The sequence below is a fragment of the Lissotriton helveticus genome, chromosome 9 (assembly GCF_964261635.1).
Source record: "Lissotriton helveticus chromosome 9, aLisHel1.1, whole genome shotgun sequence".
NCBI classification, from domain to species: Eukaryota; Metazoa; Chordata; class Amphibia; order Caudata; family Salamandridae; genus Lissotriton; species Lissotriton helveticus.
The window spans coordinates 553,774,910-553,787,061 of record NC_136070.1 but is presented as its reverse complement, the minus strand read 5'-3'; the positions used below and the strand labels follow the sequence as shown (position 1 = coordinate 553,787,061).

The 12,152-nt window shown below is 41.4% G+C and overlaps 1 protein-coding gene across 1 annotated transcript in view; it reads right to left on the bottom strand.

The window, feature by feature from the left end:
• LOC144781546 (solute carrier family 22 member 6-A-like) overlaps nt 1-12,152 on the bottom strand; it is a 451,615-nt gene that overhangs the window by 29,274 nt on the left and 410,189 nt on the right. Inside the window, exon 9 of the mRNA XM_078660450.1 lies at nt 2,740-2,943. Coding sequence (XP_078516576.1) covers nt 2,740-2,943 — 204 coding nt within the window. The remainder of the gene's footprint in view (nt 1-2,739; nt 2,944-12,152) is intronic.

Here is a 12,152-nt window from a genome sequence, read left to right as displayed (position 1 = left end):
GAGACTGATCTATTTTGTCTGATGCCCGATGGAGCTACCTGGTTTAGCTATAGGGGAGATGGGCCGTGGATTCCCTCCTTGGTCGTCACCTACCCAGTCGGTCTTTAGACAGACTTCCTTTCGTCTCTACGGTTGTCTCTTCCCTTATCCTCACTCTCTCTCCTCCCCTACCCCCCACTACTTTCTCTCTCCTTTCTCTCCTCCCCTAATGTATTGCTGACTGTTTGATTTAATGTGTACTTGTTGTTCTTTTTCTGGTATATTGTTGAACCACATTGTTGCAATTCCTGTTGTCTCCTCTCGCATCCTCCCTCTATTTATGTCTCTCCTTCCCTCCTCTCTCAATGTATTGAGACCGAACTATTTTGTCTGATGCCCAATGGAGCTACTTGGTTTAGCTATAGGGGAGATGGGCCGTGGATTCCCTCCATGGTCGTCACCTACCCAGTCGGTCTTTAGGCAAACTTCTTTTCGTCTCTCCTTATTGTCTCTTCCCTAGCTCATATCCTCTCTCCCCTGAATCTCTCCCTTTGCCTGCTACTCTGCCTACCCCCCTGTCCTTTGTGCCCTTTGACTAAGCACTCCTTCTCCCCTTGTTGGGGAAAGATCCAATATTTACACTCTGGAGTCTCAGCGAACCCGCTGAGTGAGTCCACTGTGCCAAGGGAGCCACTCACACTTGAGGTATGGTATGGCACCCCTTGCCAAAGCACTCCCTCTCCCCTTTTTGGGGAAGGATCCAGTATGTAGGACTTGGAGTCTCGGAGACCCCTCTGAGAGAGTCCACTGCGTAAAGGGAGCCTATAGAGATAGGGAACGGATACCACTTCCCCGGGGTCACAGCTTACTGGACTTTGGACGTTGCCTTGACTCGTCTACCGGTTTGTGTCCCCGTCACCCTGCCCCTCCTCTCCCATGCTGTGTCTCTTACCCTCCCCTCCTCTTTCCCGCCTTCATTATCTGTCTACTTCCCCTGCTCCAACCCTCCTCCCCTGAATCTCTCATCTTGCTTGCTTTTCCCCTTACGTATCTGTGCTTATTGTTTATCTCGACCTTACAAGTAACTATGTTGCCATGCTCTAAGAACTGTGTAACCTTTGTAACGATGTAACCTGTAACTATGATCTGATGCTCATGTAAAGCACTCTGATACCTCCGGGTCTAGCCAGCGCTATATAAAACTTTAAAAATAAATAAATAAATACAATTTAATGTTTGGTGGACAGGGGTCTCAGTCCCAAATACCAAAGCTTCATTTAGAGACATTGGAGTCCCTGTTGGCTCTTTTGATGGACAGCTTCCTCTGACAGCCCAACGTACTAAGTAAGACTGTCAGAGAGAGGGCATTAAACCAGCTGCATGATTTGGGATGGATGGTGTGAGGTTCCTTTTTTTTCTGTCCGTCACTACCAGGACAACAGACAAAAAAAATATGACTCCCCACACTCTGGGAGAAATCTCACCAGATATTAGTGTCATTAGTTTTCTTTTTTCCCAAAACAAATTCTGTCTTTGGGAGTTAGTTTTTGAAAAACAAAAAATGTCAAAAGTTGAGTTGATGGCTGTCAAAACCGACGGTGGCTATGCACCAAACGTTTGTATATTGAAGAGAACCGCCATCAAGCTGGTTCCCTTTACCCTAGAGAGATGCCTGCTGGGCCAGTAGTCATCTCTAAATCTGGCAAGCGGTAGTCCGTCAGGGTTGCCAAGGTAATGTCCTCCATCCTTCTGATGGATTGTACTCCATTCCCCAAACTCTAATGTCTAAACTCTACAGTCTGGCAGGCAGGTTGCTGCTTGGCTGGCAGAGATGGGTCCTAAACACCTGGCCCATCTACCAAACTTTAGATTAGGATCATAGACATCCCAAACTCTAAAACGTACTATCCTGCATAGGAATCTCCCAGTAAAAACTCTGTCATGCACATAAATCCACTAACAAGCAGCCAGCCCCCCCACCACCAATAATTCTGGGACTGGAAGGGAGCTGGGACTAGTCACATTTCTACCTCTGCTCTGTCGGGTTTTAGAACATCATATTTTCGTCCCATGCTATCAGCTAATTTCAGCATTAATGCACTGCCATTTGCATTGCATTACATTGGCTTTTTTCGGCTGCACTAATAGGCCTCTCAGAATGAGGGCCAGAGTGGGGATAGCTTCTCTACTTTTCACACAAAGCGCAACACTTACTACTTTTGCCTACTATACCTTTTCCATGCTCTGCAAAACCCAATCATTGCATTAACATTTCTTCCTATAATGTTGTATAATAGCATAATTATCGGCGTAGCACTGTTATAAATTCCTAGCATTACATTTTCCTAGTGAAGTTGTCTAAAGGGTGGTCTTTGAGGCCCTTCAGTCACCTTAGGCTTTCATGTCGCTGCTATAAATGTTATTTTATTGCACCAAGGCTACAACACTACCCATTTTTTTTACCAGTTCCAAGCAGGGGCGTATAACAGGCCCCCACAGCCTCCATGGGGCCCGCCAAGTTCCAAGACACAATCCCAGTGCTTGAAATGGAAAAATAGAAGTGCATGTACTCTTTATCAGAGCTTCTGAAAAGTGCCTGTACTCTCCAACTAAAAGTATTATGTCTCTCTTGGGAAGTGCCGGTACTCTCCCTCTCAAAATGAAAAAGTGCCGGTACTCTGTACCGGACAGTACCAGCCCATTTAAAGCACTGCACATTCCCCATCACAGATACAATTTCCATTGAGATTTAGAACCCACCTGTTCTCCACCTCCTCTATAGAGTCCGGTAAGGCGACGTTTAGCGTTTCTGGCAGGAAGCAAGCAGCTATGCCGGAGATTATGGGAGCGCAGGCGTAGATTACCAGCGGCAGGAAGCGGAAATACTCCCCAGTCAGCTGTACCAGTGGTGCCACAATCCCACCTATGCGGGCCATTGTGTTGCAGAGCCCCATTCCGGTTTGCCTGCAACGACAGAAGGTCGAGAACATGTAACCACGGTCCCAAGATAAGGATTAAACTTTTACTCTAAAACACTTTTCCAAAATACGGAATCAGAGAAATCAGGATAGGAAAAGCAATGCACAACTTCAATGTCTTGAGCTTTGTAATATTAATAGGGGTAAAGGAGGGTGTCTGGTAAGGAATTCTGATCTTGTCTCTTTTCAACTACCTCTGTGTATCATTCTACTCTCGCCCAATCGCACTTTTTCATATATATGGCTGTTCACTACAGGTCTTGTAGTCAGTGCTTAATTTGCAAAAAAATAAGGGCTGGGACACTCGTCAGGATGCCTCTGCAGATTACAACACACATTGTCCCTGCCAGCGCTGCTAATAATAGCACCAACACAACTACTAACCCTCACACTTCTACAAGTGAAATAATCCAGACTATTCCAAGCCCCTAAAGCTATAAGAATAGCCTGGGAGGCAGTTATTAATACATTTTAAAGTATATTGAATTAATAAACAATTGTTGTTCTGCTCATCCCTAATTTACTCAAACAGCACCACCATGTGGCAGACTGTCATAAGTGCTGGTGTTAACAATTAAGGGCTGGTGCCGAACACAGGAACCCACCGGTGCAAATTAAGCTCTGGTCAAGAAGTTTTTTAATGTTATGAGTGCCGCTCACAGAAATAAATGCACTTTTTGCATCAGAGAGTGCTTGCATCCACTGTCTTTGTTTCAAAAGGAGTTGGCATGTAATACACCACATTTTATGTGTTCACTTTGCTGTGTGCATCTCAGCCCTCATTTATTCAAATTTCACATAGCACAGGGCAGCAAGATAGATTGCTGCACCATGCTGCGTCAGAGGGAAAGGGCAGTAATGCAATATATTTACCAAGGTATGTTGGATTTCTGCTCACTCTATGGGCTGGAGCACTTGGTGCTGCCTAGCGCCAACACAGGTACCCATGTGCCATAGTGCAAGGGTGCTTCCAACACACCCTGAAAGGAGGAGGGAGCACACTGCCTGGCATACCAGCACACAATAAACCCAGATATATTGTGGAAAATGCTGTGCATGATAACACACACTTCAGTTGAAAATCTTTAGTATTCACCATTGTTGGGTCAGCCAGTGCTGTGTGCCTCTAAACATGTGTTTTAGGATTGTTGTCCTTCTTCAGCAGAAAAAGCAAGTGAAATATGGGGGTGCTGGCATAGCTGCTCACAGTATTCTCGGTATTAGTACCACTGGTATGCCAGGCAGTGTTCTCCGTCCCTACACCTAGTCTGTGACCCAGGAACAGGCCTCAGGCACCAAATGGGTAGGACAAGAAAATGCCGATGTAAATAAAAATGTACACATTGCAGACATGATAATGCAATTAAATGGTGCAAAGGTCTTCTCTTGCCTTGATTTTAATAAAGGTTAGTATCAGTTGGAACTCGAAGAAGATGCAGGTACATTACAGCCTTTTCTACACATGTTGGTCTACTTCGATACAAAAGACTACATTTTGGTGTTATCTGCTGCATAACTGTTTCAAGACATCATTCCACGTATCATACAGCCTGTCTTGAATGCATTCAATTACAGCGATGATGATGGTTTACGGAGATACACAAAAAAGAACACAATAAAGCTCTTTCATAGTATGAAGTTTACTTGCTGAAGCAGATTTGACTTTGAATGCAGACAAAAGTGAGTTCCATAAGACAGAGCTAAAATTCTTTGGCCATATCTTTTCTGATGGGGGCATGACACCAGACCCTGCTAAAGAACTAGCGCTTTCAAATGCTGATCCCCGCAAGATGTTTCCATGGTGCATTCATTACTTGGCATAGCCAGTTACTGTTCCAGATACATACAAGACTTTGCTACTGTAAGTGCTCCATTGAGAGAATTGACGGGAAAACAAATTATTTTCATTGGTCACAGGAATGTGAGAAAAGTTTTAAGACAATTAAACAAGCCATTGAATGTGCTACTGAAATAGCATATTTCAATCAGAAGCTTCATATCGACGTTTTTGCTGATGCAAACCAGTCGGGTTAGGGCTATCATTGCAAACACAGTGGGCATACGAAATCTCAAAGTCATTGTATGCATATGCAAGTAGAAGTTTGTGCCAAGCAGACCGCGCTTACTCACAACCTGAAAAAGTACAGTATAGAAATTTTAGGTCTTCGGGGGGGGGGGGGGATAAATATATTATTCCCACTCCAATCAGTGCAAATTTACTATTCCTACTCCAGTCTGTGCAACAGTAGAGGAAAGCTTTAGACTTTGGAGGGGTGATATTTACTATTCCCACTCCAGTCTGTGCAACAGTAGCAAAAGACTTGGGCTTCAAATTCGTAAAATGTACTATTCCCACTCCAGTCTATGGAAGAGTAGGGAATGCTTTGGACTTCGGAGTGGTTACATTTATGATTCCCACTACAGTCTGTGCAACAGTAAAGAAAGTTTTGAACTATGGAGAGGTAAGACTGACTATTCCCACTCTGACTATTCCCAAGTCTGTGTAACTTGTGGAAAATATTAGACTTTGGAGAGGTTAAATTTACTATTCCCACTACACTCTGTGCAACAGTAAGGAAAGCGTTGGATATTAAGGGGGTTTAATTTACTATTCTCCCTCCAGTTTGTGCAAGAGTAGGGGAAGCGTCGGACTTCGAAAGGGTTACATTTACTACTACTTAATTAACTTACCACCCTAAACCCCTACAAACCTAGCAACATACAACTAAACTATAAAGAAAATAAATCAGCATTACATAATGTACATAATAATCAGTTAAATAATTAATAATAGAATGATAATTAATTGTTAAGTAATTACTACCTAATTCAATGCTTTCCAAACTTTTCATGTTGGTGACACACTTTTTAGACATGCATCATATCGCGAAACGGTAATTGAGTTTACTAGCAAAATATATGATTTGTAAAATATTAACATACATACATTTCCAAGACTGCTGTCATTTAGGAGTAACAATATGTAAATATGTTCAAGAATTGAAACAATTTGAATATAACCAGCATCTCTTACTATTTTAATGAGATGTATGAGGTTGATACTGAGCATGTGGAGCTGCAGGAGACATGTCACTGGCGATGCTGCTGTCACCTTCCCCCTGTGCAAGCTTGAATAGGTCTGCGGGGGGCAGCAGCAGCAAGTTCTGCAGGAGCCACGAGCATGTGGAGCTGCATCACTGGCGATGCTGCTGTCGGCCCCCTCTGTGTAAGCTTGAAAGTGTCTGCTGCGGGTGGAGCCTGCGGCGGGCAGCAGCAGCGAGATGCGTCGCCCTCTTTACTTACCAATGGAGGTTCCATAGGTCTGCAGGAGGGCAGCAGCAGTGAGCTCCGGGTGGTCACTGGTGATGGTGCTTTCAGCCTACCCCTGCCCTAGATTTAACTGGACTGCAGGCGTTGCACAAAGTGCTGCACTGCAAGAGCCAGCGCTACCGCTGCCTGATGCTTCAACGGGTCTGCAGGAGGGTGGCAGCGAGCAGCAGCAATGCTCTGACTCCAATCACACGCTGATGCCCACCACAGGAAATGACTTCTCTTCCGCAGGAACAGGTAGTCAGCAGCATGTGCAGTACCGCCCTGCATGATGCCTGGACCCCGTTGCCTAGACCGGGCTGTGTGATACACCTACAGACAGCAGCCAACACTCTAACATGACGTGACACACTGGAAATCACTGACCTAATTAACTTCTGATCCAATACCCCTACAAACCCAGCAGCCCGCACTAAATGTGACTAAAATATATTATTAGACAATTTACATATTTAATAATCATTTATATGATTAATGATAACTGACAAATTAATTGTTAATTCATTATTGCCTAATTAACTGCCCACCATATACCCCTACAATCCTGGCAACCACCACCTACAGTATAAATAATTTAAATCAGTATTAGGTAATATACATAATATTGTTCCTCAAACATTGTTCTGTTCTATAAAGGACCTTTTTATGGTAGAGTCTAGATCGCTTCCTGAGTGGGTCAAGGAGGCAAATTGGTACACCAAGGATTGTAGACGCTCTCTTATGGCCACAATTAAAGGAGGAAATAGACCCCTAATTAAGGAAGTTAGGGCCTCCTACAAGGCTGTCATTTTAAAGACCAAGCGCAAGCATGATTTGATGTTTTGGGAGACATTACTGTTTGCAGCAAGTGGGAATGATTGTGGCATACATTGTCCAATAAGGGCCCTGGACCATCTGATGCTTTAACATGTAATATTTTAGCTACTGCCTGGGTTGACCATTTCTCTGGCCTATATGCTCACACTGACACTGAAGTGAAGAGGGGGCCCATGATGGGCCTTGATAGGGCTATGGCTGACCTGGGAGAACTGCTAGAGACAGGTTTCTCATCCCATGTCTAACTTGCGGGAGATATCTCTAGCCTGCTTGTTTGTGTTCCAGCCCCAATCACAGTGAGTGAAGTGGTAAATACTATTGCCTCAATCACTCCAGGGAAAGTGCCCAGCCTGGGTAAAGTTCCAGGTGATCTTTTTAAAGCAAAGAAGGAAATCTGGGGTCCCTATTTTTCTGTGGTTTTTTAATAGTATCACGAATGGGCTACCAATGTCACGGTCATGGGCCAGTGCAGAGAATATTCCAATTTATAAGGGTCTTAGGTCACTTCCATCCAATTACCGACTGATAAGACATTGATAGCTCACAGAAACTCTTTAGTCGAACTTCAGGATTGGATGGTGGTTACAGATGTGCTCACACCACTACAAGCGGGGTTCAGGGCTGGGATAAGTACTATTGAACAGGTCCTTCAACTGCAGTTAGTATATTGGGAATATGTTATTTTGGGTGGTGGTCCTTTATATGTTATTTTTGTTGATCTTCGGTCAGCATTTAACCTTGACCCTATGGAGGCACTATGGTAAGTTTTGACCAACATGGGTGTCCCAAAATATCTTGTGGATGTTTAAAGAAAGTTGCATATAAATAACTATGCCTAGGTCAGATGTGGGACTTCTGGAGAGTTAACTGATCCTATCCCAGTCTTTCAGGTGTGAGACAAGGATGTGTTTTACCCCCACCCTTTTTTTACTTTTTATTAATCATCTAGTGACTCATTTGGAACAGTGTAAACATGATGCACCAACACTGGCCAATAGAAAGTTCCCGGCACTCCTGTTTGCAGACAATAGCTTGCTGTTTTCTGAATCTCACATGGGTCTACAACACCTGTTTGATTGGTTTGGTGTCTTCTGCAGGCATAGAAGGCTGGAGATCAATATTAGTAAAACTAAGTATATCATTTTAAATATTTCCCCCACCATTAGTTTGCACCCAATTTACAATGGTGTCCCCCTGGAGAGATTTCTCACTTTTGATTACTTGGGCTTTACTCTCAATGACTCCTTCGGTTGGTCTTCTTATATTCAGAAGAGTAAACTTCGTTTTGGTAGCATTTTGAGGGCTGTCTAGGGCTCAAGCTTTCACCCTGTTACTCCTGCTCCTCAGATCTATAACTTGGAGGCATTTGGGCGATCGATATATTGTGGTAAACTCTAGGGACATGAGAATGTAAACAACTTGGTAAAGGTGGAGAACTGGTTTTTATGTGTCCTCACCAATTTGCCAGCAAGTACCCCCCTTGCACCTTTGCGGTTAGATGTGGGCATTAGACCTCTTGTACAGACGGTCAGACTAGGACAGCTGCTATACTGGAGGAGGATTAGGTCCTCCGCTGAATTAGCACATAATAGGCTGCGCCTTGAAGACATTTAAAAATGCCATGGGCTTGGCAAGATTGCTTGGCTAGAATATATTAAACAGAGCCTAGTTGAGATCTACTGTAAGACGCTTTGGGCACATCCTGAAACTGTTGGTAGGATGACAAAGTCCATGTTAAAAGAAATATATTGGCAAAATATAGATGAAAGGTTTTACAGGCTAGGGAATGTGGGCCCCCTTACTACAGCATTCTTGGAATCCAAAGATTCATTTTTTTTGTGGAGCATATGGATGACTTTGAGCCTCTCACTGCTAGAACATTGTACATTGAATTCCGGTTTTAGACCCTGCTTCTTTGCCCTTTGCTGGCAAGATGGCAGCTCTCCCTTATTAAGCAGGAAATGAGTTGTTCCTTTTGTGTTGGTACAAAGGAAACTGTAGAGCATGTTTTTGTTTTTTTTCCCCCAGTACTATTTTTATAGGACAGCCTGGATTGTTCTGCTTTGCCATCATCTAGGGGTTAGGGACCACAATTCTGCCTTTAGAATTTTAAGAATCAATACAGCTCACCCAATAGTCTTTGCAGTCTCCCGGTTTCTCTTACATATATGGAGGTCTAGACTGAAGTGGGCTATCTTTCCATCTATAGACTAGACTGTGATTTGCTTTAAATATCTGCCATAGCTGCTAATGTAATAATACAATGTCTTCTCAATTGGATTGTTTGATTTCAGTCTATTGATATTTAAAAAAAATATATGTATTGTCCTAGTATGAATGGTAGTTGCTTATTTGTAGATTTATCTTGTTAGTATTTTCAATATTTTAACTGTGTTTTTACGATATGTGCTTTTATAGCGATCAGCCAAAATAAAATTAAATGAAGTAAAGTATACATGATATTTATCAAAATGACTAATTAATTGCTAATTAATTATTACTTAATTAACCTCCCACCCAATTCCTCTACAAACCCAAAAACCTGCTACAACACTATAAATTAGTATTAGCAATTAAATAAAACATTCTAAATCACTCAAAAGGTCAAACTACTTTTAAAGAGATGAATGATAATTATTCACACATAGTAACACATAAAATTAATATATGAACTAAAACACAATAAAATAATTAAAAACAATATTCTCAACAACTATACTATTAATGTTAACAACAAGAATATTCCTAACAACCACATTAGTTACCAGAAAAAGTGGGTATTCAAAATATTGAAACAAATATATTGTGCTACCAAAATATCGTACCCTCGATATTGTGACATGGAAATATCGTCTGCAAGAATATCGTTGTCAAGACTTTTCATTTTACTGTAAGTAATATCGATCATTTACAAAAATATATTTGTTAATAATATTGTTTTTTATTAAGGTTATGTGTTTTAGTATACAATTTAAATGTATATGTTGTAAATGTTTTGTATAATGATTGTTTAGGTTTTTTAATATAGGTGTTACATTTTTAGTAGTTTACTCATTAAATGTAATACATTTTGTGATATTTAATACTGTAGCAGGTATTGGGTTTGTAGGATTACAGAGTTGGAAGCAATTAATGAATTGATAATCAGTTTGTAATAATATTAATTATTTAATGAATAATTAATCATGTTAATTGTGTAATTAATTTTGTTAAGTTACATTTTAGGTGTGGGTTGCAGAGTTTGTAGGAGTACAGGGTGGGAACGAAATTAATTAAAAATAATAAACAAATAGTTTTTAATTAATATTAATTACTTAATTGATAATTTATTGTATTAATAGTGCAATTATTATTTTTAAATCACAATTTAAGTGTGGGTTCTGATTTTTGTAGGGGTATAGGTTAGGAAGAAAATGTATTTTAAGTAATAATTAATTTTTAATTGATATCAATTAGTTAATTGACAAATAATTATGTTATTTGTGTAAATAATTAGTAGCAACATTACTTTTTAGGAGTGGGTTGTAGTTTCTGTATGGGGTATAGGTGGGATGTAACTAAATTTAAGAATTCATTTTAAAATAATATGAATTCTTTAAATGAAAAATAATTCTGTAATGTGTGTACTTTAATACATTTTCCTTTTTTGGGGGTGGTTGTTTCTTTATGTGTAAAGGGTGTGTAGGAAATTATTATACTACATAATCAAGTTAATTTATAAAAATTATAGAAATTATAAATATTTATGTAAAATATGTCAATACATTATTTTTTATATTATATATCAGATGTCAGTTGTTGAATTTGCAGGAGTAAATGTTGGGAAGGTAATTAAATACTAATAATTGACTATTACCTAAATATTATTAATAAATGTATAATTGAGATATAATTATGAAAATGATGGAAATTATAAATGTTACATCCTGAGACAACATGGACAGAGGGGGGGACATGGCGGCCGCATTGTAATCGGCCACCGGTCTCCAGTCGGCTACTTCATATAATGAGCTGAGTTCTCCTTGCCCCCTACGCCCCCTGCATACCTTTACACTTTGCCTGTTTGTCGCTTTCTTTTCCCTGCAAGAGTGCGAGGAAGCAAAAGTGATACTGCGTTTCCCCTCAATGGTGCTGGGGGCAGATCGTGCTGTCTTGCCATGGTGTCAGTTTTCTTCCTGGGAGGGAGCTGCCGGTAGATCACACTGCCGCCGTGTTGCTCGGTTTAGTTCTTGGGGCAGCGGTGGAAGAGTCAGCACCTACAGGGGTGTTCTGGATGGATTAGATTTTCAGAAGCATTTTGGTTGGACTGGTGCCCTTAGTTAGGACGGCAGTAGGACCTTCCCATTAGGGGAGAGAGCAGTAGGTGGCAATACTCTCTGTAATTTGGTTAGTAATACTAGAAAACAAGCTGTCATTTTATGCCTCTCAGTGAATAATTTTGAAGTGTTTTGCCTCTCACCACAAACAGAGGGGACTGCAGAAGGGGTCACAGGTAGCCTAATAGGGCTCAGTCAGGAGACAGGTTTGCAGCATATGGAGAGAGGGAACACTGTACAGAATAGGCTCACTTCTGTATTTGGGAAAGTGTGCAGGTGTACCCTCTGTACTAGGGGTGTCTGGCGACCTCTCTTCAAGGGATGGAATCCTTGCCCCCTCCTCACTTGGGTTCCAATCCAAACTCTGTAACAAAAGGAGGGAACAAATCTCTGGCACCAGCCAAGGAAGGAGTGAAAGTAGAAAAAAGTTATATCTTCTAATACTACGACTGGTAAATCCCCTAGGAGTAGGGGTAGAGGGAAGATGGCTGTTGTATCTAAGGTCAAGGTTACCCCATTATTGCAGTCCTTCTAAAAGGTTTTAGCCTCCCCTGCTGTTGTCACCTCCGAAGCTCCTAGACCCCCCTAGTATGGAACCACCAGGCGGAGCAATTCAAGGCCCTAACGCGACAACTCCTGCCCAGGCTCAATTGATAGAGTCATCCCAAGATGTTGCTTCATCTGCAATCTGTATTCCTACATCGAATTGGTTTCAGGCCTTAGAGGTAGCAGA